Source organism: Pleurodeles waltl, chromosome 10, assembly GCF_031143425.1.
Source record: "Pleurodeles waltl isolate 20211129_DDA chromosome 10, aPleWal1.hap1.20221129, whole genome shotgun sequence".
In the NCBI taxonomy this organism is placed as follows: domain Eukaryota; kingdom Metazoa; phylum Chordata; class Amphibia; order Caudata; family Salamandridae; genus Pleurodeles; species Pleurodeles waltl.
The window spans coordinates 423,501,490-423,527,911 of record NC_090449.1 but is presented as its reverse complement, the minus strand read 5'-3'; the positions used below and the strand labels follow the sequence as shown (position 1 = coordinate 423,527,911).

Below are 26,422 nucleotides of genomic sequence, written 5' to 3'. Positions count from 1 at the left end.
AATACCTCTTCATGAGGACAGTCAATTTTTGTTCAGTTTCAAATTCCTGGATAAGGTATACAGTTGGTGCAGAATTCCTCAAGGGTTCTCAGAGTCACCATCCATCTTCAATCAGATATTGAAGAAGGATTTGGAACCCCTTGTGCTGCCTTTTAATTCAACTCTTGTGCAGTACATCGATGATTTGCTAATTCCATCCAAAACCAGAGACAGTTGTAAATACAACACCATTGCATTACTGAATCATCTGGGAAAGAATGGACACAAGGTGTCACCCAGAAAGTTACAATATTGTCAGAAAGAAGTAAAATACTTGGGACATTTGATTGAGAAAGGGTCCAGAAGAATATCAAAAGAAAGAATAACAGCTGTTTTGCAAATGAATCCCCCAACAACAAAAAGAGATGTCAGGATGTTTTTGGGAATGGTGGGCTACTGTCGTCAGTGGATACCCAACTTCTCAATCATCTCAAAGCCGTTAATAAAATTGACAGGAAAGGAAGTTAAAGATGAGCCATATACTATAACTTTGTCAAAAGAGGAGCTTGAATCATTTGTAGAATTAAAAGAATGCATGTGCAGGGCACCAGCATTGGGAATGCCAGACTACGAGAAACCTTTTCTGTTGTTTTGTCATGAACGTGATGCTTGTTCTTTGTCTGTCTTAACACAGGTCCATGGAGATGCAAATCGCCCTGTAGCATATTTTTCAGCTACCTTGGACCCTGTCGCTGCAGCCTTACCGGGTTGTTTGCGTGCAGTCGCAGCAGTTGGTCAGAGCCTTTTACAATGTGAAGGCATAGTCATGGGATACCCTCTGACAGTAATGGTTCCACATTCAGTTGAAATTCTGTTGACACGAACTAAGAGTCAACACATGACAAATGCACGTCTCACTAGGTATTAGACGATCATACTGGGGTCGCCGAATGTCACTCTTAAGAGATGCACTGTACTGAACCCTGCAACTTTACTTCCTAACGAAAATGCTGAAATCAAAGATGGGGAAGAATTTGAGCATGATTGTCTTGAAGTGACTGAACTCTGTACCAAACCTCGCCCAGACATACAGGATACCCAGTTAAAAGAAAATGATTTCATTATGTTTGTTGATGGATCCCGTCTAAGAGATTCGGCAGGGACATTGAGAGCTGGTTATGCGGTATGTACCATAACTGGCATTGTCGAAGCCTCCTGGCTCGAGAGAGTGTTTTCTGCACAAGTGGCAGAATTAATTGCCCTTACTAAGGCATGCCACGCAGCGGTAAATTTGAAAGTCACTATCTATACTGACAGCAGATACGGATTCGGAATTGTGCATGATTTTGGCCAACTTTGGTCACAGAGGGGTTTTATGACCTCCTCTGGTTCTCCTGTGAAAAACGGTGAACAAATAAGAGATTTGTTACACGCAATTCAGTTACCTCACGAAATTGCCGTGGTGAAGTGCAGTGCTCACATCAGATCACAAGATTTTGTATCTATGGGAAACGGCTATGCAGATCAAGTCGCAAGATTTTGTGCATTGAACTGTATATCGTTTAAAGAACAATGGGAATTGTTACCACAATCTGAAAATGATACATGCTTAAATCTGGCATTACGAGTGGTTGACACCTTAGATGAACAAAAAACATTACAAGATTGTGCGAGCAAAGAAGAAAAACGCTCTTGGCAAAGAATGCAATGTGTACAAAGAGCTGATGACCTATGGGTTTCAGAGCAGGGAAAATTGTTCTTGCCAAATAGTCTTTTGTCACAGTTTGCCCAGCTCTGCCATGGGCAGGCGCATCTGGGAAGAGATGCCATGATCAGGTCCTTTAAGATTGATTGGTTCAATCCAAAATTCAGACATGCCGCAGAAATAACTTGTCACAGGTGCGTCATCTGTCAACAGATGAATGCTGGAAAAGGAACTGTGGTAACTTTGAGACACATTGGGAGGGCTGGAGGTCCATTCAACAAAATGCAAATGGATTTTATCGAAATGCCTGTTTGTGGAGGATTGAAGTACGTGTTGGTGATTGTGTGTGTGTTCAGTCATTGAATAGAGGCATATCCCACACGTAGAAATGACAGTCTTACTGTTGCAAAACTACTACTTAGGGAACTGATACCAAGATTCAGGTTTCTATAGAATCAGATAGGGGAAGACACTTCGACAATGAGGTGATTAAACTTCTGTGTGCCGCACTCAACATTGAACAAAAGCTGCATTGTAGCTATCGCCCTGAAGCATCGGGACTAGTTGAGCAGATGAATGGTACTTTGAAATAAAGGATGGCAAAAATGTGTGCAGCAACAAATATAAAGTGGCCAGATGCCTTACCTCTAGTGCTGATGTCTATGAGAAATAACCTAGACAAGAAAACAGGATTATCTCCCCATGAAATCCTCATGGGCAGAGCAATGAGATTACCAGCAGTACCTGGAAATGCACTAGTGAATATTACAGATGATATGGTGTTGGATTACTGCAAAGGTTTGGCTAACGTGATTCGCTCTTTTTCTCACCAGGTGGAAGCTAACACGTTGCCACCGATTGGCGATCCAGGTCACTCTCTACAAGCCAGTGATTGGGTGGTTGTCAAGAAGCACGAGAGAAAATCGTGTCTAGGACCACGCTGGAAGGGACCGTATCAAGTAATATTAACAACTACTACTGCTGTGAAGTGTGCCGGAGTTCCCAACTGGATACATGCCAGTCATACAAAAAAGGTAACGTGTCCCGTTGAAGAGGAACTTGAAGTTTCCGGTACAGCGACTTCAGAAAGAGAAGTCTCAGGGTCAGAGAACAATCAAGAAGAAACTGAGACTACCGGAGAGCCCACTGAGAATAGCCTTGTCCCTCAAATAGTCAATGAGTTCGAGAGAGGTGACAGAGTGCCTATCTCAGTAGAGGCACCAGGAGAACTAAGCCAAGGAGAGGTTCTCCCAGAAGTAGACGAATACGGGTTAGAATCTGAACCCAACACCGAACCAGAAGAAGAGAGAGAAGAAGAAACTATAGATACAAATCAAAACGTGTCAGAGTTTCACGAACCAGTTGCAGGTCCGTCAAGAGAAAACACCATATCACAAGAAGAGGGTGCAGTCCAACGTTCTGAGGGAAAACATAGAGGAAAGACACATAGGGGGTGATTCCAACTTTGGCGGGCGGCGGAGGCCGCCCGCCAAAGTTCCCCCAACAGAATACCGCTACGCGGTCAGAAGACCGCCGCGGTTATTCTGTGTTTCCCGCTGGGCTGGCGGGCGACCGCCAGAAGGCCGCCCGCCAGCCCAGCAGGAAACCCCTTCCCACGAGGAAGCCGGCTCCGAATGGAGCCGGCGGAGTGGGAAGGGTGCGACGGGTGCAGTAGCACCCGTCGCGATTTTCAGTGTCTGCATGGCAGACACTGAAAATCTTTTAGGGGCCCTCTTACGGGGGCCCCTGCAGTGCCCATGCCGTTGGCATGGGCACTGCAGGGGCCCCCAGGGGCCCCACGACACCCCTCACCGCCATCCTGTTCCTGGCGGTCAAAACCGCCAGGAACAGGATGGCGGTGAGGGGGTCAGAATCCCCATGGCGGCGCAGCAAGCTGCGCCGCCATGGAGGATTCCTCAGGGCAGCGGAAAACCGGCGGGGAACCGCCGGTTTTCAGTTTCTGACCGCGGCCATACCGCCGCGGTCAGAATGCCATTGGGAGCACCGCCAGCCTGTTGGCGGTGCTCCCGCGGTCCCCAACCCTGGCGGTCTCGGACTGCCAGGGTTGGAATCACCCCCATAGAGACGACAATTGGCCAGACAAGTCGCAACCTAAGATAAGAGGGGTATCAAATGACACAATCATAGAAGAGAGTGATACCTCACAAGCAAACGATTTGAGTGAGGGAGAACAACAAGGTGAACGAAGACTAAAAAAAAAAAGAATCGCTAACAGAAGATATACAGGTCCTGAATGGGCGTATGCTACAACCTCTGAATGGCAACAAGAATTCCTAGCATTCTGTTTTGATCGAGAAGTACCAGGCCAATATTACGGTACCTGAACAAAATTTCAGGGAGAAGCTTAACTAAGGTTGAAATTTGGAAACTGAAAGAGAGACTTTATAAACTACTGGAAGTGACACTAAAACCGGATTTGACTTTTGAAGAAAACCTGATTACGACAAGCTGCTAACCTGAATTGACAAAAAGAGGTCCTGGAGTGAGTGAAAACGCTGTAAAAATCTGCAGAGGTTGATTCTCAAGTTGATTGTCGATCTGCTATTCTGATTCTATACAAACATGGCTTATAATAGAAATAGTAGCAAGGAAAGTAAGGTGTGTGGTTGGTTAGGTCTTATAATAGGTGTTGTGTGTGCAGTTATGATTGTAGGAGTGATTGTGGGAATGCCATGGAAAGAGAAAGAAACTATTAACGCAACTTCAAAACCTGAAACTACTACTAAACTAACACAGTGGGAGAGATTTGAGCAGGAAGCAAGACATATGCATGAGGGAACTAATGCAAAAGGGGAACTTTCTACTAATGTTTTCTATCGCTTACTAAACGAATATGTGGAAACCATGGATGCAAAAGATTGTTATGTATGTACTAAAATTCCTTCGTCTGTACAGGAGGGAGTTACCTATCATAGCCTCCCTCTAACTTATGGAATAAGTTGCAGCTTACTACTAAAAAGATTCTATAATCAAGAGCATGTGCAATATTTTTATTCGAACTTGGATGTTGAGTTTTCCTTTGTGCCTGTGATTGAATTTTTAAATAAATTAGCTAAGGAACATGATATAAAAATAGTTAGGGGATTCTTTGAGCCAACAGTTACATTCGGGACTGCTTATGCACATCGCAATAATTTGACTTGCTTATTGTCACCTGTAGAGAAAAGCTTTTTAGATCACACAGACGATAGACGCAAAGCACTGAAAGAAAGATTAGAAAAAGGATTAGAGAAACGTACATATGCAAATGATTGTGCTTATACTGCAATCAAAACACAAGGCAAACTAGCTATAGATGCATTACACGTAGGTAGACTCTGTGTATATAGACCAAAATCTGAGCAATTTGTTTGTGGGTACGAGTGAGTGTAGGCATGTGTTTTTGTTTCAGAGTAAAAGGACCTTTATGCTGAATGGACAAGATCCAGCGATCCCTGGAATCTATTACATCTGTGGGCTAAATGCTTATTACCGTCTCCCTAAGGGATGGTATGGGACATGTTATTTGGGGATAGTATTCCCAAAGATATATCAAATTGATGACTTAAAACAAATACCTAAAACGTCTGAAGTACAACATCCTAGACAAAAACGAGAATCAGTGGCGGCTGTCATTGGTGATATATTTGGAGCTATAATCCCATCAGTAGGGGTTATCTTGAATTCTATGAAAATCCAAAAGTTGTCTACTATAGTGGATAACATGTTGACAAATTTTACAGGGGCTATACTCCTGATGGCTACTGAACTTGCTGCAGAAAGAGCTATGACTCTTCAAAATCGGCTTGCTTTAGACATTCTTTTAGCAAAGAGTGGAGGAGTCTGCAAAATGCTTAATGAGCGTCATTGTTGCTCATTCATACCTGATAACAGCAAGAAAATTAGAAGCATGCTTACTAACCTTACTAGAGATAGTACAGACTTGAAAGATCTGAAAGAACTTGGTGTTTGGGAGAAATTTGGGAAAGGAATTGCCCGAGTGGGAAGCTGGTTTACCAACATTTGGAATGGGGTACTTGCAAAAATATTAATGGGTCTATTAATTATTTTGGTTTGTCTATTAGGATTATGGGGGGCATGTAAAATAAATGATAAAGTAAAAAGAAATTGGACCAAAAGAACCAGAAGAAATGAAGAAAGTGAGAGAGAGAAAATGTTCAATGAAATATGGGAAAGTTCACATAAAGGGCAAGATGTTGAAATGCGCATTATGCGCAAAGTGAAAAATTAGAATTGAAGGATCAAAGAAAGATTGGTGTGATGACGAGCGTCATTAGAGGAGGGACTGAGAGAGCGTAATCGAAACATTACCTATTTTAGATGTGAAACATTTATACTTAACAATGCTGCATTAATAATCATAAAAATATTATTAGTTGAAATATATTTTAAACATAGAGAATTATTGTATACATATACTAATGTCGACTATAAGTAATGATTGCTTGCACTATGATTAATTGAATACATTAACATCTACGAAGATTTCATTTATTAGAATCCATAAACCTTAAGTTAGCGTGAGTCGAAGAATTAGCTGTGTAACTCTCATATTAAAGCATATTTTTCTGTTTCTCCAGTGTGCTGACTCGCAAAAGGCCATGACCCAGCATGTGTTCTTTTCTTTGTTTCATGTAGCAAACTTAGGTTTGTTCCCATCCGCATGCTAGCTGCTTTAGTATAAGTTTTATACGTTTTTGTAACAATACTCGAAACATTCAAGGACGTTCGACCATGGAAAAGAGAACTTTTGATTCGAAGAACGTGCCAGAAAATGAAGTAACCCCGGATGTGCCACCTACGAAAAACATAAATTATGAAGACCAATCAAAGTGTTATGAATTATCATGGGGTGACAAGTGCATTACTTAATGTATAATTTGATAGGTTAAAGATAGTGGGGTGTAGCGACTATCCAATAGAATTTTGGGGGAAGGTATTACGAAAAAGGGATAAAAACCCATGACACAGAAGACTCAAGAGAATTAGGTAGGGAATGATATCAATTGCATCCAGAAACTCTGTCACTCTGTTTGGTGACTTGAGACTTAATAAACCATCCTCACCCTTAGTTTGCCCCATTACACTTTTCCTCCTTATGAGGGAAGTGCCCCCTGCCCTTAGACGCGATAGACTGATGGTGATCTAACTGATGTCCTGAAGACGAAGACTGATCCTGTATGCTGACTCATTCTGAGGAGGGTAATTATGACAATTGCTATTGTAATTTGTCTATTTGCTTTTCCTTTCTAGGTACCAACTGCTGTATTTTTGGATAGAGACCCTAGTTAGATGTTTTCTAAATTAGTGTTCTAAATTGTTTTGCATGAAGTCCAACATGCTGATGCTAATTAGTGGTTAGATTAGATATTCACCTTGACTGACAAACGGACATGACTGACGTTGTGCTATGCTGAACTGGGACTTATATGATATTCTATGCATTCTGATCTGTGTATCTCCTATATTAGTGTTTTCATGTTGTGATCTTTGCATTGTTAAAATCTTATCACAGTTGCCATATCGTGACTATGCTCTTTTGCTTCTTGGTTTTGAGATTAATACATTTTCTATTAGATTGTAATCAATAGGGAATAAAATTCACAAAACTTCAATAACAGTGTGGTTATTCATGACTGAAAGGTCATGGTTGTACCGACAGTTTAACCAATGTCTAAAGTGAAATATATTGTGGTGATATATGTTGATAATATCATTGATATATTACTTGACATATTGATCAGTTACCTCATCTTACGGTGTCTCACCACTGGGTCAAAAGATTCATCAGCCTAAAACGAGTTCTAATGTGTATAAATTGACAAAGAGGGACGCGTTATCAGTGGTATCTGTTTTGGTGCATGTGCTATTGGTGGTGGCACTAGTTCTGGTAGTATAGGAGGTGTGATATTTGCGGCGGTGATGTCTGTGGTGTTGGTATTGATTTGTGTATTTCTGGTGGTAATGATGGTGCTGTTATTGATGGTACTAATGCCACTGCTGGTGGTGATATTGTTGGTAGTGGTATTGGTGGTAGTTTTATTAATATTGTGGTGGCGATATTGATGGTGGTGGTACTTGTGGTGGTGGCATTGTATAGGTGGTATTAGTGATTTTACTGGTGTAGTATGGTTGCATCAGTGGTCGTACTGGGAATTATGGTATTGGTGGCATTGGTGGTACTCATATTGGTATAGGTGGCAATGGTGGTGGTTTTGCTGGTAGTACCAGTGGTGTAGCACTGAAATTGTCACGGTAGTAGCAGAGGTGTTGGTACAAGTGGTGTTCTACTGATAGTATTGGTGGAGGGGCAGTGGTAGTGGTGATAAATGTGTTTGTATAAGTGGTGGTATTTTTAGAAGTGGTATTAGTTGTGGTGATACTCGCGTTAATCTACTGGTTGTGGTATTTGTGATTTTATGGTGGTATTTGTGGTTGTGGCATTGGTGGTGGGAACACCAATGGTCTAAGTGGCAGCATTACTGGTAGTATTGGTGTTCTTGTGATACAGGTGGAGGCACTGATAGTGGTATTGGTGGTATTGTTAGTATTGCTGATGTTGTGACATAGATGGTGGTATTATTGGTGGTATCAGTGGTGTTTGTGTATTGTTCGATGCGGTATTGGAGGCATTGGTACAGGTGTTTTTGTTGGTGACACTGGTGTTACTGTTGGTGGTCTTGATGTGGTATTGGTAATGATGGTGGGACTGTTTGAGATCGTATTTGCATTTGTGGTCGCTTTACTGGTGAAATAGATGGTGGAATTTGAAGTGGTGTGGTATTGAATGCTGTTGTATTGGTGTTGTTTTAGTAGCGGAACAAATGGTACTGTTTTCTGTGGTTGTGTGATATTGGTTATGTTATTTTGTAGGGAGTAATGGTGGTATTGCTGGTGATAGTCTTGGTGTTATTGTTGATGGTATTGATGATGGGGGTATCACTGGTGTAACTAGTATTTGAATTGGTGGTGGTAATTATATGTTGGTGTTACTGGTGAAAATATTCGTGGTACTAGTGTCACTTTTGTTTGTACTGGTACTGTTGTGATGATATTGGTATTATGGTGGCCATTTTCCTCCGAGTCATTAAAGACACTGGGCCTGACTTAGAGTTTGTCAGAGGGGAATACTCCATCACAAATGTGACAGATATCCTGTCTGCCATATCCCTTTATGGGGATGGTAATACGGAGCATGAGATATCTGTCACGTTAGTCACAGAGTATTCCATCTGCCAAAATCTAAATCAGGCCCAATGTTTCCAGTCCTGTACTTTTGTGTGATATTTTTATGCATTCTGGGTGTAGCAGTCTTGTTTTGCTGCTATGAACCGATTAGGCTAACAGAAGTGACATCAATCATTTGTAGATGAAAAGTTCTGGACAAGAGACATTGTCTGAAATGACCTAGAGGGGGTGGTCACTCTAATTGGCATTTTCCAATCTAATAACTGGAAAATAAAACATTACACAGTTCAATGTCTACATCCGAGTTAGATAGTTTTAGACAGTGGTCATTCAGCATATTGTAGAATTATACAGTAAGACACAGTGCCAATAATGCACATCGGTTATCCTCCCTTCCAGCTGAAGTGCCTCCAAAATCCATTGCAATCCTGTGGTGCACCCCTCCCCCCCCCCAGGTTGTGTTGTCCCACTCCATAGGCCCGCAACTCTGCGTCTAAGGATTGGGGTAGGTCTTTGTGTGAATCAACGGCAATCTCCCAATAGCGGGCCAAGCTTCCCCAGACCCTCCTATGTTTCTGGCGACAACCTCTGGCTGCATATACAGGCTTCCATGCACATGTCACCACTCATCTAGAGAGGGCGTCCCCACGACTATCAGTGCTAGCCCTATAAATAAAAGGGTTCTTTTATATCTATTGCCCTCAATGTCTTGTGGGATGTGCAGCAAGGCCATCTTGGAGTTGCTGGCCAGTGGTCGCACCAGGTCGCTGCTCAGACAGGCCAGAACTCCATCCAAAAAGGGCTAAGGCCCTGGCAGGTCCAGACCGTGTGGAAGAAATTTCCTTTACGGGTTCCTTTACGGGTTGTGCAGTGCAGGAAGAGGGGTGAGGTGATTATGTCCATTGGCCCCAGTTTTGAACGTGTGAGGTAGGCCCTATGTAAGTACTTAAACTGTATAATGCAGAATTGAGGGGCTAGAGCCGCATCTCTGAGGGAGTTTAAGGCTTCTCGCCAGTCATCATCACCCAACTGTTCAAGGTCTCTCATCCAGGTTTCTTGTAGGGAATGGAATGTGTCTGGAGTGTTTATGAACACTGATTTGTATATTGCAGACAATCTGTGATGTATCGAGGGCTATAGAATACCTGGACCTCCAGGGGGCTGAACTCAGGGAGGTCCTTCAGATTGGATATATAGGGTTGAAGAGCATGTCTGCTTTGTAGATAGCTGTAGAATGGAGTTCTATGTAGCTTAAACTCCACTTGTAGGCTAGAGAAGGATATACTGGTGTTCCTGTCATGATGTCTCGCAGGGTTGAGATCCCAATGATGTCCCACTCTCTGAATACATCCAGAGATACCACATGTGAATCCCAGTGCCCCATCCATAGTGGGGTTTTCCCTGTAAGGCACCTGCCCCAGCCCTGTGCATGCAAGCTGCCATTCCATATGTACCATTCATACCAGATTCGCCAAGGGAATTATAAGGAGAATGAGGTCTCCATAAAGAAAATGTGAAATCGGATTCCCTCAAAAGGCCCATTGCTCGGATGGATAGGCTGTGTCATCTCTATGCCACCATTTGTTAAGTACAATCAGAGGAGCAGCTCTGTAACATAAGAGGAGGTTTAGTGTAGCCAGCCCCCAACAAAGGTTAACTTGTGGTACTCTGTGTGGTTGGTAATTCCAGAGGAAGGACACAGAGGTTCGCCACAATATATGAAGAAGTTATTGGGAATGGGATGCAGGTAGTTTTTTAGCTGGTATAAAAGTCAGGTGAGCCTAACCATTCTGTAGATTGACGACCTACTCATAAGTGACAGTGGGAGCGTGGGCAGGAAATCGAAATCAGCTTGCAGTCCTACCATATGTTATTGTAGGTTCTCTTCCCAGACCCAGTGGTTGTCCTGAGTAATGTATACAGGTATTCAAAGCCTTCTGTATGTATCCTGAGGTCCAGGGCCCAAGACAGTGTTGGTATCTGACCCTCCCACAAGATATAAAGTAGATTTAACTGTGTTGATGTGCAGGCCAGCATACTCCCTTAAGATCTCCATAATCCGGAGATCCTGTGGTCCTGATGTGGGTAGGTCTGACAGAAAGATCAGGACATCATGGGCATAGAGGACGATCTCATTTGACATGCCAGAGCAAAACTCAAAGCCCTCCATCTGATTGTCCACTCTTATCCACCCTGCCAGAGGCTCTATTGTCAGGGCAAAGAGTAGTGGGGATAGGGGGAGCATCCCTGTCGTATGCCACAGCATGTGGGAAAGGTCTGGGACAATATTATTATTGTTATTATTATTAAATACTTATAAAGTACAAACAGCCACTGAAATAGGGTTTCCGGGCGCCATATCTCACAGGTAGGAGAATTGGCCACTGACGATTAAAAAGGTCATGTTTTCAGCCGTTTCCAAAAGATACTCAGAGAAGTAGAGGACCGAAGTTGTGTAGGTAGTGTATTCCACAGCTTAGGGCCTATTGTAGAGAATGAACAGCCTCCCATGCGAGTAAGTTTAAATTTGGGTACACAGCAGAGAGAAAGTTTGCTGGAGTGTAAGTTCCGAGTTGGTTGTTATATTTTGATCAGGTCAGAAATGTAGCCGGGGCAGTTCCTGCTCTGGCCTTGAAAACATAGCATAAGGCCTTAAACGGAATGCTTTTTTTTTTTTACTTCCAACCAGTGTAATTTACAGTGGAGTGCAGTCACAGAGGCAGACTTCGGAAATCGATAAATCCGTCTTAACCCTACATTCTGTACTACTTGAAGCTGTCTCAGGGAGCCTTATCAATCCCCAAATAAAGGATATTTCCATAGTCCAGACGAGATTGAATTAATGCCCGGACCACTGTTTTCTGAGCATTTTATGGGGAGCATCCAAATTAATTTGCATAACTATTTCAAGTTAGCAAAACAGGTTCCCGCCACCTTGGCTACCTCTGGCTTCATAGAAAGCTTGTTATCAACAAGGAAGCCTAAGTTCTTAGCTTTGGTTACTGGCGAGTTATTTCCCCCAATGTGGACGGCCAATGTTGCAGGCCCAGAGACTGGGATTTTTGCCAAGAATTAACACCTCAGTTTTATTGCCATTTAGCTTCAGCCAAATATTGCTCATCCAGGTAGCCACCTGGGCTAAACAGGAGTTTAAAGAGCTGGAACTGTGATCATGAGAGAATGATACAAAAAAGATTATCTGAGTATCATTAGCAAAGGAAACAATTGTGAGACCCATCTGCTCTACCAGCTCTGACAAGGGCTGGACATAAATGTTAAAGAGGGGATGATCCCTGTGGGGTTCCCGCAGTCAGAGCATGCCGTTTAGACATGACTCCTTTGGACAAAATTTGAAAAGAGTAATCATTAAGAAAGGAGGAGTACCACATTAAAGCTTTCCCCTGTATCCCCAAGTGCCTTAACCTTTCTAACGGAGTAGCATGAGACACTGTATCAAACGCCGGACTGAGATCAAGAAGAATCAGTGCTGCTGTCTCACCAATGTCCAATAGCTTTCTGAGGTGTTCAGTAACACCAAATAGAAACGAACTAGGTGTTGTGACCTGCTCTAAGTCCAAATTGAGAATTGTGAAGGAGTTTTTAAATATGCCACAAAGATAGAAAGCTGTTTACAGAGATGTTTTATAGGAATCTTGGACATTATGGGAAGCAGGGAGATAGGTCTGTAGTAAGACCAAGTACCTGGATCTAAATTAGCTTTATTTTGTATGGGGAGAAACATCGCATGCTTCCACTCCAAAGGAATAAAGCCCTGTTGAAGTGAGCCAATGACAAGATTAACCAAGGCAGTCAATGTGTCAGAATTAAGAAGGCAAAGCTTTGCCAGAAGAAATTGATCCTTTGGAGACCCTCATTTAATTTTGTGAACATAGGTAGGGACAGGAACATAGATAGATCAAGACTATCCCAGGTAGTTAAAGTATGTCTAGTAGCAGAGAGTGTGAACATTGAGCTTCTCACCTGGACAGGCTTCCCAGCTAAATGGGCCATGTGGTCAGTATGGAGGAGTCTAATCGACCTGATGAATGTGGGTCCAAAATTCATTTTGGCAAGCAGGGTGAAGAGGTAAGGCCACTCCACTGAGTCAAAGGCCTTACTAAAGTCGAGGAGTGACTTGTCTCCTGGCATTCAGTCTGTGAGGCCCAGTGCATTGTGAGTGCATCCAATGTTGTGTCACGTGGTCTGATCCAGCATAAAACCGTACTGGTCCAGGTAAACCAAAGAGCACCCCACCTTTAGCAGTCTATTAACAAGGGCGTTCACCCACATCTTAACTTCAGTATTCAATAGGGAGATGGGGGCGATAGGAACAGCAGCAGGTCAGGGGTTGACTCGGCATGGGGATCACCATTATGTAGCCAGGCACATGCCAGGGGGCAGTTGACTTGTTATGTGTGCCCCTTGGGACATGTCTGCATGTATTGGGCTCAATAGTGACCAGTATGCCTTTATGAATTTGACGGGGAACCCATTCAGGTCCGGGGTTTTGCCTGACTGAAGCTGGGCTACAGCTGCCCTAAGGTCCTCCATGGTTTTTCTCCAGAGAAGTGAGGCGTCGGGATGACAGGTCTTTAACAAATGCCATATGTGAGTCAGAAGGCCAGTGCAAAGTAGAGTAGAGTTTGGGGAAGTAGTGAGCAAATTCAACTGTTATCAGGAGAGTGTTCGTGATATTCTTGCCCCATTTGTCCACCAGTTGGTACACTGGAGGGCATGTTGCTGCAGGCAAGCATAGGCGATGGAGGGCTTTATTAGTTTTGTCTCCCCAGTGATAGATGTGACTCTGCATCACCAGCCACAACTGCCACCATTTGTCTAGGAATCATGTCTATCGAATTAAGGATTGGGTGTATCTAATATTTCTCAAAATGACCACCTCAGGGTTGTCCGCACACTGCTGTTCTATTGCCAGTAACTGGGCTTCCTACTCTGCGATCTCTTTTTGGTCACACTGGCGCCTCCCAGACTGATAGCTGATGATGACCCCCCTCAGTATGGCATTGAGTGCTTCTAATAGTGTCCCTGGTGTCCCCTCATCCCATGAAAGCCTGAGTGACTCCTCTAACCCAGGAAGAGGAGGCGACCCATCTGCTCCTGCCACCATCAACCCAAAAGAGGGTATTGTATCAAGACAGCCACATGCCACCGCTGCCTCCAGGACACTGCTATGAGGTGTGTGCCTTCTCCCTCCAAGGGAAGCAGCTACCTGGCCCAAATATGACCAACACACTTTCCTTCCAGCGAAGGTGGCCCCTGATTGAGGCCCAGGAGGCTTCCATAAGGGGCCTATCAGAGCCCAGAACCAGAGTGAGAGACTAAGTGCTATTACCGACTAAAGATTGCTACCCATGAGAAAAAGAACTGCATCTGCACTGTTACCCATGCCAGAGTACTGTAGAGTAAAGCAGTATGGTACATGCAGATCGAGTGAGGAAGGGAAAGAGCCTTACCTGGAAGAATTAGCCTCACTCCTGTACCCTAGTTATTTGAAACGTTTGTGTAGCATTGAGTTTTGCAGTGTAATTAAGTACTTTCCTTTATCAGAGATAAGCACTGGGCTGGACAATCGTGTTATTGCTCTGTAGGGAATTTGTTGAGTGGCTAGTCTTTTGTACTTCCACACTAATGTTTGCAAAAAGCCTGTGACTGTAACACCACCACTGAGAGTAAAGTGCTATTTGTACTTGGCCAAGTTTGCAAAGCCATAGTAGAACAGACCCTCGGATATGAGAGGTAAACAACCCCAAGCCCCACAGCTGTGGCCTAGCATCCTCTGGTTGCCCATGGCCTCTACATACAGGTTTTGACAGTAGCAACAGTACTGGTGCTGGTGGTATTAGTGGTTGTCATGGTGTCATTGGTGGGTGCGTTATTGGTGATGATGATCTTGGTAAAATAAGTGGTAGTGGTACTGGTGGTGGGGCTAATGATGGTTGGGATAGTGATTGCTGTATTAATGGTGAAATTGGTGAAGGTATTGCTATTATGGTGGAATTCCTAGTAATGGGGTGGGGTGGTTTTGGTTGTGGCAAAGATGGTGGTATTGGTGATGCTACTGACAGTGTGGTATTGATAGTGGCAGTTGTTGTATTGCTAGTGATTGTATCGGTGGTGGTTGTATTATAGGTTCTGTAATTGTAGTAGTATTCTTGGTATTGGTGGTATTAGTGATACTGATGATGGTGATAAACTGTCATTGGTGGTTTTGATTAACTGATTACATTTTAATACATGTACATCTCATACATGCACCTCCTAATTGCTTTGTGTTTATCACATCAGGATGGCCTGATCCCAAGATGGTCATGTAAAGTGATAAACAAAAAGAAATTAGGAGGCCATGTTAGTGTAAGATTTGCCCCAGAGCCATAGCACGTGCATTCACACAATGCTTTCTGAGGTACATAATTAAGATCACCTTCTCTATACAACGCATGTATGAAATAAATAATTAAATTTGACAAAATGTGTGCTAAATGTAGGTTTTTCTGATGTAGAGTCTTTCATGCAGTGCCAAGCAAGGCGGAATGATACACCAAATAATCAACAGCTTAGAAATAAATACTCTTCTAAGCTGGCCTAACACCTTATCAACAATGTCACAAGCCAGTTGATGAAAGAGGATGCATCAAGAACAAAGTCAAAGGTTCCTCCTTGGCAATATACATGGCAGTCCTAGTAACTACCTTACTGGGCTGCACATGGATATATACTGAGAGTAATCATTCTCTGCAACGGTGACAGTTGCAGTAGGTATTTACACCCTCGCAAAATCTGTTTGCACTAACCTGCACAGCATTGACTCTGATGAGGAAATCAATAGTCTCCATGAAGATACTGGGTTGATTGGTCATTTGAATGGAAGAATGAGATCCAAGATGCACACCAGGGTCTGATTCCTGTGCAGTCTGAACATCTGCACCTGCTAAGGATAAGATTAAAAAAAAAGGATGAAGAGAGCTCACTTCAGATGCAAATGCCAAAGGTTGCACTTTGAAACTATGTACGTCAAAGTGGAAAACACTATGTTATAGGAAAAAAGTGGTCTACTTCTCACAATAGTTCTACAGAATTAGTATATACTTTAGGTTTATGTACTGTGAGCTAACATGCCTGACCTGGAGAATGGGCCTTAGGACTCTTGACAGTTAACATTTTTGTAGCCCCTCCAAACCACCCAGGTGAGATTTCTAACCACTATGATGACATTTCAGAACATACATCCTATTTATGGATAGAAAGATGGATGACATGGATCATGACCATAAAGCGTAAACATAAGGAACCCCCGGAAACTGTAGAATACTGCTCTTATTGGTAAAATGTTTTGCTTCCATGTTAGACATTAAATATATTCATAGACTGCAAACAGACTCCAGAGCAGTACAAATAAGTTACATGGAAAAAGTAATAGTATGTGTTTTTATTTCGCTAGGAATGGCAGGATTGCCATTACAGTAACAGAACTTAATTTACACAACATAATGTATCCGGCTAGCCCTCGCTTGAAGATAATCCAACCCTCAGATCCACAACATAAATTAACAAATAGTTGTTTTTTAAGCCTAAAGTCTTTTGTCTTGTCAATTAAGCATGTGAGAGCACACCTTTATATTTTAATTTATTTTATTTTTGTGATTTACATAGTGCCGATTAGGCCCATAGGCATCAGAGCCCTTTACAATAAGACCAGAACAAGTGAATCATATCACAGTTATAACTACAAAAGAACCAAAACAAAAAGATTGCACTGTGAGTAACGAAAGTAACCACAGATAGATTAGAGCATAAATAGAGGAGCCTGTGAGGACTGGAAGAATTAACTCAAGTGTCTATCAAAAAGAAGAGCTTTGAGATTTTTCTTGAAGGTGGCATGGCATGTGGTCAGGTGAAGAGACTGAGGGAATGAGTTCCAAATTCCTGTGGCACTTCTGGAAAATGACTGGCTCCTGAATCACTCTTAACTAAAGGTGGGAGGCTCAAGGAAAAGGGACTGAGTGTTTCTCGATCTCTCTGGCTAGCTCCAGATGTAAAGACATAAGGCCTGACTCTATTTTAAGGAAACCGATATTCGATTTTCTGTATTTCTGGAAAACCATCAACATGTCTGCCTATGACGCAGATGTCGTCTGTCTTTGACTTTCCAAGAACTGTGAAAGTGTCAATTAATTTAGGTATAGACATCAACAAAACATCTGATGCAATATCAGCCTGGAATAAGTGCCTTTTTAGCTCAATTTCAAGGACAGTCCAAGAATAATAGTCAAAAAAGCATAGTCTCAATTGTTGTAAATTTACCTTAGCTGTATAAAGAAATGCATCTTAAGCTAGCATCTTGAAGCTTACTGGCTATATGAAACATTCCTAAGATGACACTGAAAATTCCATCTCAGAGAGGATACAATATCAAAGGGCTGTACTTGACGACATGCCAAGAAAGGTCCTTCGCGACAGATTATCACAAGCAAGATACAGCCAGACCATTAGACGATTTTGCCAGCCAGAGATGTAGTCGCCATATTGCGCTTGCCATTGAAAGCTGATATGGAGACTGGGAGTAGTCGACACTGATACTGAATGTGTGTTTGTCTTTTACAGAGAACATGGCCTTCTCGACTTCTCTGATATTTATAGCATTGTGCTATAAACAAAGGAATGCAGTGCGCCCTTTAGCCCTAAGAAAATCTAGCTGCAAGTTATTCTACTTTCTATGCTCTCCTAGCATAGCACATAGAAGTAGAGTTTACGTTTTTAGACATTTTAACCATGTTAAAAATGTTCATTTTATTTTCGTTGGTTGCAATGTGAATTTGTGCTATTTCAATCCTATTCCATGTGGCTATTTTAGATGTGTTAAGCAGCAGGGTACACCTGTTGAAATAAACCTGCTTTTTAGTCAAATTGTCTTATCTAAGTACATCTTGTGTGTGTGTTTTTCAAAACAACAAAAGAGGCTTGTTTCTGATACCACCAAGTTCCTGGAACCCTGTTTAGGGACTGTTAGTAATCCAAAAGCATTGACAACATTTCAGCTATGTATTGGATGTAGTTCTGCAGGGCTACAAAAACCTGTCTCTCACATTCAAGTGTGGTCCATTAAACTAAGTTCATTCGTGTTACCCGTCGGTGTGAAACCAAACCTTGTAGAGCAAAGTCAGAGACTCTGTTTACGCTGCAGCCTAAAATGTTTAATTTCTCTGACAGGTAAGCAGGAGAAGATGAGTGCAGTCTTTTGAGAATGATGCTTGCAGTTTTAAATTGAGCCACGCCTCTAAAGGAAACCAATGGAAGGGTTAGAAGGAAGATGTGGTCAAATTTCCTGTGACTGTCACAAAGCATGCTGCTTCATGTATGACTCCTCCTAGTTAAGCTTTGGGGATGCCTGTTAGGAGTGCAATCCCATAGTTCAGTCTTGAGACAACCAGCACACCAGTTTTAAGGCCCTGTTTTGGGATCAGGTACCTGTTTCTCCAAAGAAGCCTAAGCTGGAACTGGGCGCTGTTGGCTATGGCTGTGATGTGACTCTGAAGGGTGAGATGGCTGTCGAGAGCGAAATCGAGTGTCTTGGCATTCTGAACAATGGAGGGATGGCCCTTCAGGGCAGGGAATATAGCAAGCCATTCCTTAACTGAACGACTGGCTTTTTGCTGGATTTAGTTTGAGTTGGTGATTTGAAATTTACGGTTGATTTTTTTTTAGTGTGCGACATGACCTTCAGGTAGATTTGGGTTTCACTAGCATACAAGCAGAAGATTCCAGAGTTCCTAAGGGTCACACAGAAGTGTTCGAAGTAGAGAGTGAAAAGGGTTGAAGAGAGGATGGAGCCTTGAGGAACCCCTCACCATAGGTTAGCTTAAAGACTGAGTTCCTGATTTTCACTATTTGGGAACAGTTAGTAAGGTAGGAGATGAATAAGTTCAGGAAATGACTTTACATCCAATGTGCTGTTTCTAAGTGTAAATCAGAGCCAGGTGCTTGTCAAATGTAACTGAGATTTCAAGATGAATAAGAAAGCATGGATTTCGTGTATCGAGGATGCAGAGGGCATCATCCACAATCTGAAGAATTTACGTTTTTGTGCTGTGGCCATGACAGGAGCCTGATTGGAGAGTATAAAGGAAGTTTTTTGCTTGGTTGCAGTTGGGAAGCTATGTAACTTTCAATCACCTTACTAGGAATGGAATGGTTGAGACTAGACAGAATTTGTTTAAGTCATTGGTATCCAGAGTTTGCATTTTTTAGAAGAGTAGCGATTTGATCCACTTATAGATGGTCTGAAATCAAACCCCATTCCAGGGAAAGGTTGACCAGAGTAGTCCATACGGGGAGTAGTTATTAGGGGAGGGGTTTACTGATGGAGCCAGGAATAGCATTGTAAAGATGGTTTGAGAGTTTCACTTTGGATATGGTCAGCAGTATGGTCAGATTCTGAGACTGGGGAGACAGAGAACCATGATTGCAGTGCCTTGCAGGGTAGATTTTCCTCAACTTCACAGATGCATGTGGCTGGAAAGGAGATGTTTATGTCCCTGAGTTTCTTGTCAAAGAACTCTACAAATTTGCTGCATAGAGTCACAGAAGGCTTGGGTGTTGGTGTGGGCATCGGACAAGGGTTGTTAGCCTGATTCATTCCATCAAACAGTAGTTATACTTAGAAGTTTCTAGGACGGATCTGATTTTAGATGACATGGCACTAAAAATGTGGTGTTTATACTTTTCCTTTGTGAAACACAGAGTAGGCAGACTGAGTGGTAAGGGAGCTTGTCTCAATTTTTTTCCAAGTTTTCTGTGATGCTTCTGTTCTTCAGAGATGTCTTTTGAGTAACAAAGAAGAAATGATTTAGGTCTGCTGCTTTTGCTCTTGAGGGTAGCGTAATCTTCAATCAATGATTCCATGCAGAAGTTGAATTTGTTTGTGGCCTTGTTGATGTTGAGTTGAAACACTATCGGGACAAGATTTGAGAGGGCCATGTTAACCATGACTTTAATGTCAAGGTTACTTGTGTCCCTAAAACATTTTTTCCTTCTAAGGTTGATTACAGATTTTAGTCCGGGAAAAAAACAACTTGAAGGGGATCTGCAGATGGTTGGACAGACCACTGGGATAGGGTCACTGGTCAAGAGTTGGGGTGTTCATGATATGATCAGATCCAGAGTAGATTAAAGTCCTAGAGGAAGATAATGTTGTCTGAGCTGATTAATTCAGATATGAGGAATGCCATGCATTCCTCAACAGTGTTGGTTTGGCCTGTGGTGCAGTAAATCATATTCATCCTGAGGTTTGGGGCAGCATTTGAGGTAATTGGCACCAGCCTGTACTGGAAGAATTATTGTCAGACTATAAAGTGCTTCTCCATTGGGGAAGTAGGCTGCGAAATACCTTGGTTTGAAGGAAAAATTAACACTACAAGGAGCACAATGGATTCTTGATAGTATTCAAATATTTACTTTGTTACTTACATTTCCTTAAGCTTAAACTCACTGATTAGGCCCAATAGATCTACCGCTGTCATAAGTAAGAGGATGAAAATGAGCTAAAAATGAATGCACACCGGAGTAATACCTAGGTACATGAGTCAGTGGAAGCAGAATCTCTGAAGGAGAAAACATTCTGCCTGCTTTCAAATGGGTGGATGATTCTGGACCTGAAATTACCATTTCCACAAAACCTGGAGTCAGTAATTTCAGTTTTGAAAACACCAGGCCCAGTTAAAGCGAGAGTGAAGCTGGACTCAGTAAACCTGTTTAGCTGGTGGTAAGGGAAGGGCTGCAGGCAGAGACACAGCGCACCTCTGCCCCTTTCCTTCTGAGCAGCCCAGCAGCAAGGGTGAAGCAGACAATGCTCCAGAACCAGATCAAAACTTTCAGACACCTGATACTCTGCAACAACAAAGCAACAAAGCCCTGGGCCAGAGGCCCAGGACTGAGGGGAGCCCCCAGATGCCAAGCAACACAGACAGAGGAAGCCAAAGCTCATCAGCCTGCAGGCGTCTGCCCACAACGCTCTGACCTTCTGACCTGAAATTTGCCACAGCCCCCTCCCCCTCACCTGTTCAAAGCCGGTGGTAACTGGGATTGTTAAGCAGACCAGAATCAGGAAACATACACATAACATGACCCAGAAAAAAGGTCATGTGGGGGGGGTGGGGGTGTAGTGACCCTAGGGGTAAGTAGCCCATTGGCTACAGCACTATCTTAAATTTAGTATTTAGGGGAGCCTATGGCAGTAGGGAATCAGATTCCTCCTGATCTACCAAGAAGGACACTCAAGAGCCACAAAAGAAAAAGCCAGAGGAAGAAGCACCTGACTTGGCACCAGCCTGACGGGCAGTCTGCTGTTCCCGCCAATCTGAGCCAAAGTCAACTCGTTCTGCAAGTAGTTGTGCCTCCAAAAACTTGGGAGGTCTGTCTGCCTTCAACAAAGAACCAGGAACTCCTGTGGAGCAGTGGAGTTGCTTCCCTGCATCTTGCAGACACCCCAAGAGACTTAAGAGGACTTAGGACCACACAACAACTGACACTGGAAACCACTACTGCATCCATTCCGCATAGCCCAAGTTGAAGTTGGCCAACTGTGCCAATGTGATTCTCCAGCCCTCCAGAGACAAAACCCACCTTAGACTTGCCCACTGTGGACTCACCGATGCTGTCTGTATCCTCTGCCCGCAGGCCCCCTCAACCGCGAGAGCTCCCAGCGGAGAAAACCCAGCGACTCAGGACACCTCTGCACCCATTGTCCCTGGCCTGTGGAGAAGAGGACCGAAGGGGCCCCTCCAACTACGAGCATCTCAAGACTTGAACCCACCTGTTGGTTCTGCTCGACTGGATTCCCTGCCCAAACCTGCCACCTTTTTTCAACTGGACCGATTCCCATTGACTAACACTGGGCACCCGACGCTGTACTACACCTCTGCACCATTAGTGCCAACCGGTGTGACCTGTTGATGTAGTCCTGACCCTTGCCCAATACTTACCTTAAGACCAGGAGATTGGTCTCATAAGTCGCTGTACTGTACCTGAATGCAGTACTTGTTTTTCTCTCTGTAGGATAACATTGCTGCTTCTGAAAAATGCACCAATTGTTGACTTTTGAAACCTAAAATTGTTTTCCTTGCAAAACGTACTTACCTGATCCTATTGATTCCGGTGCCTAAACATATTTAAAGATACTTGTTATTTGTGTAAATTGGTGTGGATCTCCTTCTTGAGTTGTGTGTCTCATTTATTGACTGCATATTCCATTTTAGACTCTAACATCAAGGCCCTAGACATTACATTTGATCTCTATGAGGTCTTAAGCGCCTTTAATCGGCTAAGGCAGGGAAAGCCTCCTGGCCCTGACGGGGTCCCCGCTGATCTTTTCAAATCTGAAATTGACCTTTGGGGCCCTTTAGTTACAAATGTGTTGAATAGCGCGGTAAATAGTAACGTACCTATTTCATGGAAATCGGCTATCATTGTTCCCATCTTCAAAAAAGGAAACAGACAAGATCCTTCCTGTTATAGACCAATTTCTCTTATTCATTCAACAGCAAAGATTTTAGGAAGTGTGATCTTATCCCGGTTAGAAGATTGGGTGACTGAGGCCCATATTTTATCCCCAATTCAATTTGGTTTTAGACCCGGTGTAGGCACAGTTGAGCAAGTTTTAAATCTGCATCTGATACTTAGTAAATACGTGACAGCCAAAAAAGAGTCTATTCATATGGCATTTATCGATCTAACTAGTGCTTTTGATATGGTTAATAGGTCGAAGCTATGGCAAATTCTGGGAGTTTTAGGTTGTGATACGTCCCTTTTGGAGCTTATTAAACGCCTACACACAGATTTAACGGTTTTAGTTCAGACTGGTTTATATGGTCAGAGAACTTCTTCTACTCCGTCAACAAGACAGGGATGTATCTTAGCGCCTTTCCTTTTCTGATATATATCAATGGGCTTTACGATTCGCTGGTAAAACATGGAAAGGATGTACCAAAGATGGGCCAGAGACCGCTTCCAGTTTTATTATATGCTGATGATGCAGTTTTAATTGCCTGTACCGCAAATGGTTTACAGGGACTTTTGGACCTATTTTACAATTTTATGTTGAACCTTGATCTGAAAGTAAACTACCCTAAGTCTTTTGTTATGACATATGGCCCACGTAATACAAAGTCTAAACAATTTATTATGGGAGGACATACTTTAAACAAGGTAATTTTTTTTTGTTATTTATGTATGTATATGAGTTCCTCTTTGTCCTGGAAGACACACATCAATTTCAAGTTCCAACAGTTGACAAGGAATAATGAAGCGATTTTTCGCTTTACCAGTAAATTAGGTAACAGACCCCTTGGACAGATGAAAACACTTTACAACTCCAAGTGTGCTGCAGCAGTCTTATATGGGGCAGGAGTTTGCGGCTACAACAAAATACCCTCTCTCCAAAGTGCCAAAAATAAATTCCTGCGTAGACTACTGATAGTTCCAAAATGTATAGCAAACATCATCAGCCATGAGGAAACTGGTCAACGTTTTTTGGAGGACAGGGTCTCTATCGCTCCTCTACTGCTCTGGATTAAATGCTGTTTGAACCCTGCGGCAAAACTTGTTCAAGACTGTATCTCTGATTGCTTACAATTGGACAACTCAAATAGGATTCCCTGGCTTGTGTTTCTGCAAAACTTCTTTGAGAAGCTAGGGCTTAGGTACATGTTTGAAGAACCCCAACTGTTAACCACAAACTCTAGGTCTGTCTTGAAGTCAATTTATTTTGAGCACATATCAGAGCTGAGATTTTATAGCTCCCTGAAACTGAAAGCTTTTGATCCCTATACCCGGATTATAACTGTCCCATGTCTTGAACCATATTTGATCTGGTTTTCAAGTTCTAAACAATCCTCTTATTTAACTTTTTTTAGATTTAATCTGATTCATTTTAAGGTAGCCTTTCCCGAACCATGTATCTGGAAAAAGGATTTACCACCCTGCCCTTGTGTTTTTAAATCAAGGCACAGTACCTTACATTTCTTTCTCCTTTGCTCTTTATATGCTGCTCCTAGAAAGGCTTTTATTTTGCCCATTTTACGTCATCTTAGACCTATCCATTATAAGGAAGCTCTATTATATTTTCAGAGACTGCCAGATATCAAAACCTGTCATCATGTACTAAATTTTGTTACAGCTTCTTTAAGTATTAGGTAAAGGTCTACTTTACTTTAATCTCTATATGTTTGGGAGAGATTTCTATTCTGAGACAATATCTGTAAACTTGTGTTTTTGCGATTCTCATTCATGTTTTAGTATATTTATTTGTTATATGTCAAGGGTTTTTAGACCGGATGTTTACACAGTGCTTTTATAATCTGTTTTATAGTTTTTAATTGTGTTTTATACTATTTACAGATTCGTAATATGTGTCTTTGTATGCACTTTTATGGCAATTGCCGAATAAAGTTCTCTGACTGACTGTGTGTATTTGCAGATGTCTAACACCTCTCTCTGATAAACCTAATGCTGCTCAACCACACTACCCCCCAAAAAGAGCACATTGGGATGGCTAGCGCAAGCCAATGTCCACTAGTAAGGGACCCCCTGAACTCTTTGCACAATCCTCATTTTGATATATCACATAAAGAGCCAGTTTCCTACAGTAGTTGCTACAGAACACTTTTTTGATTAAAGGACCCGTTCCTCAGGCCTTTTTGAAGCCTGTGACAGGTCATTTGCTTGTTAGTATCTTCTGGCGTCTTCCTGCCTGCCATGCATGTGGAGTTTTTCCTGGTCCTTTAATGTTCCATGTGACATCTTCTGACAAAATTCACATTCATCAGTAAAATGAGTCAAATTCTGTCAGAATATTTTGAGGTCGCTTGAAAAGATTTTTCTCAAAAAAAAGAAAAGACAGAGCTAGTTCTCAAGGAACCAAAAAAGAAAAAAAAGGAACTGAATTGACTAGCAATGTAGAGCATGCTGGTATACTGGCCGTACTGTCACTCTTAGAGGAGCGGTGTACTTTTCAGCTAATGAAGGCTGCAGTATAACTACATGGGCTACTGTTTATATATTTACATGATGGCAGTGAAAATAAATACAACTTCTAATGCAGGTTATTCTGAGCCACTGTGCTGTCAAACACATTACAGCCTTGTACATTTATTTTTAAAATGGAGAAGTCAAATTCAGTTTTGTTATCACAGTACACTAAAATTGACATTAGATAAAGACTGTTTACTGCCACACATACTGCATGTTATAGTGTGTTTACATAGGAAACAACTCTCCTAATAGTCAAGAGCCCTCTTCAATGTAATTTTACCCTGGTGAACAAATGTTACCCCTTGCATTTTGGTTTTGATTAAATCCCTATTAAAAACATATACATGTAAAAATGGCATGGCATAAAACACAGATGCTAATTATTACCTACTATTGAAGGAGGGAAATATCATCACACACACACTTGAGGCTTTGCCTCTGATGAGTCTTGGCCTTTTCCCACACTCAACAATGGAAACAAATAACATATCACACTCTGTGCATCTGCATATAAGCTAAATTATATATAGTTGACAAAAGAGAACGTAAAGGTATTGTTAGGTCTGAGTTTCCATTTTAAAGGCACTTTTTGCATTTCTCATAACTTTAGGACAATTGACTAACCTGCAAGAAACTTTCCAATCAAAGAGAAGTATATGGCATGGCAAGGACTTCCATCCTTACAATCATGCATATGAGAAAGGCAGGGAAGAAGAACAGACATATGTGGGTGATTACAATGAGTGATATAGGGAGGGGCAAGGGACATCAAGAGGAAGGGCTTTATAGCTACTGCAAGCTACTTGGAGCTTTACGCTCATTTTAACTTTCTTTGCATGTTTACACAAAAGATATTAACTGTGAAAATGGTGTAATACATTCATACCACATCAAAAATATGCACTAAGTGCAATGTACCATCTTTACCAATACATACCATTCTCAGTGACCTCAGCGTGTGCTGCATTCTCTTTGGTAAAAACCGCAACTGTGTCTAGTGCTGAAGCCCTGTCCTTTTCTATATTTGCCTGTCGAAGTTTGCAAGCTTCTTGGAACGCCATGTCCATCTGAATGTCATTGTCCTGAATTTCATAGAACAGTCCTAAAGATAATATAGGAGGCACAAGGAAGACAGGCAAACAGTCCTTGTTAGAGGTGTGGTGTTAAACAAAAGTCCAATTGCATGAGAGATAGGGGGTGGGGGAGGGATCTACATAGGGATGGAGATAAGACAGCTGCTGGAGACAGCTACTTAGGTGGCATGGAAAGAAAGCAGATGGACAGAGTTGAATGGTGATTAAAGAAAGAAATGCCGTATTTAAGTGCCCCATGCGCACAGCATGCATTTGCACTGACTTTGTGGGGTTGCAGACACTTGCACAGCCCTTCGGTAATCACACCAGCCCTAAATGTGCATTGATTGATCTCAAAGGGTTACATCCTTATTTGCACAGGGGTGTGGCCCCCCACGTCCTTTGCATCAGCACT

General features: G+C 42.4%; 1 protein-coding gene across 3 annotated transcripts in view; it reads right to left on the bottom strand.

The window, feature by feature from the left end:
* Window positions 1–26,422, bottom strand: part of CFAP70 (cilia and flagella associated protein 70) — a 947,035-nt gene that overhangs the window by 349,721 nt on the left and 570,892 nt on the right. For all 3 annotated transcript variants that reach the window (XM_069210675.1, XM_069210677.1, XM_069210678.1), the window contains 2 exons: window positions 25,872–26,036; window positions 15,703–15,839 (listed from right to left, as the gene is read on the bottom strand). In XM_069210675.1, the coding sequence (XP_069066776.1) occupies window positions 15,703–15,839; window positions 25,872–26,036 (302 nt within the window). The remainder of the gene's footprint in view (window positions 1–15,702; window positions 15,840–25,871; window positions 26,037–26,422) is intronic.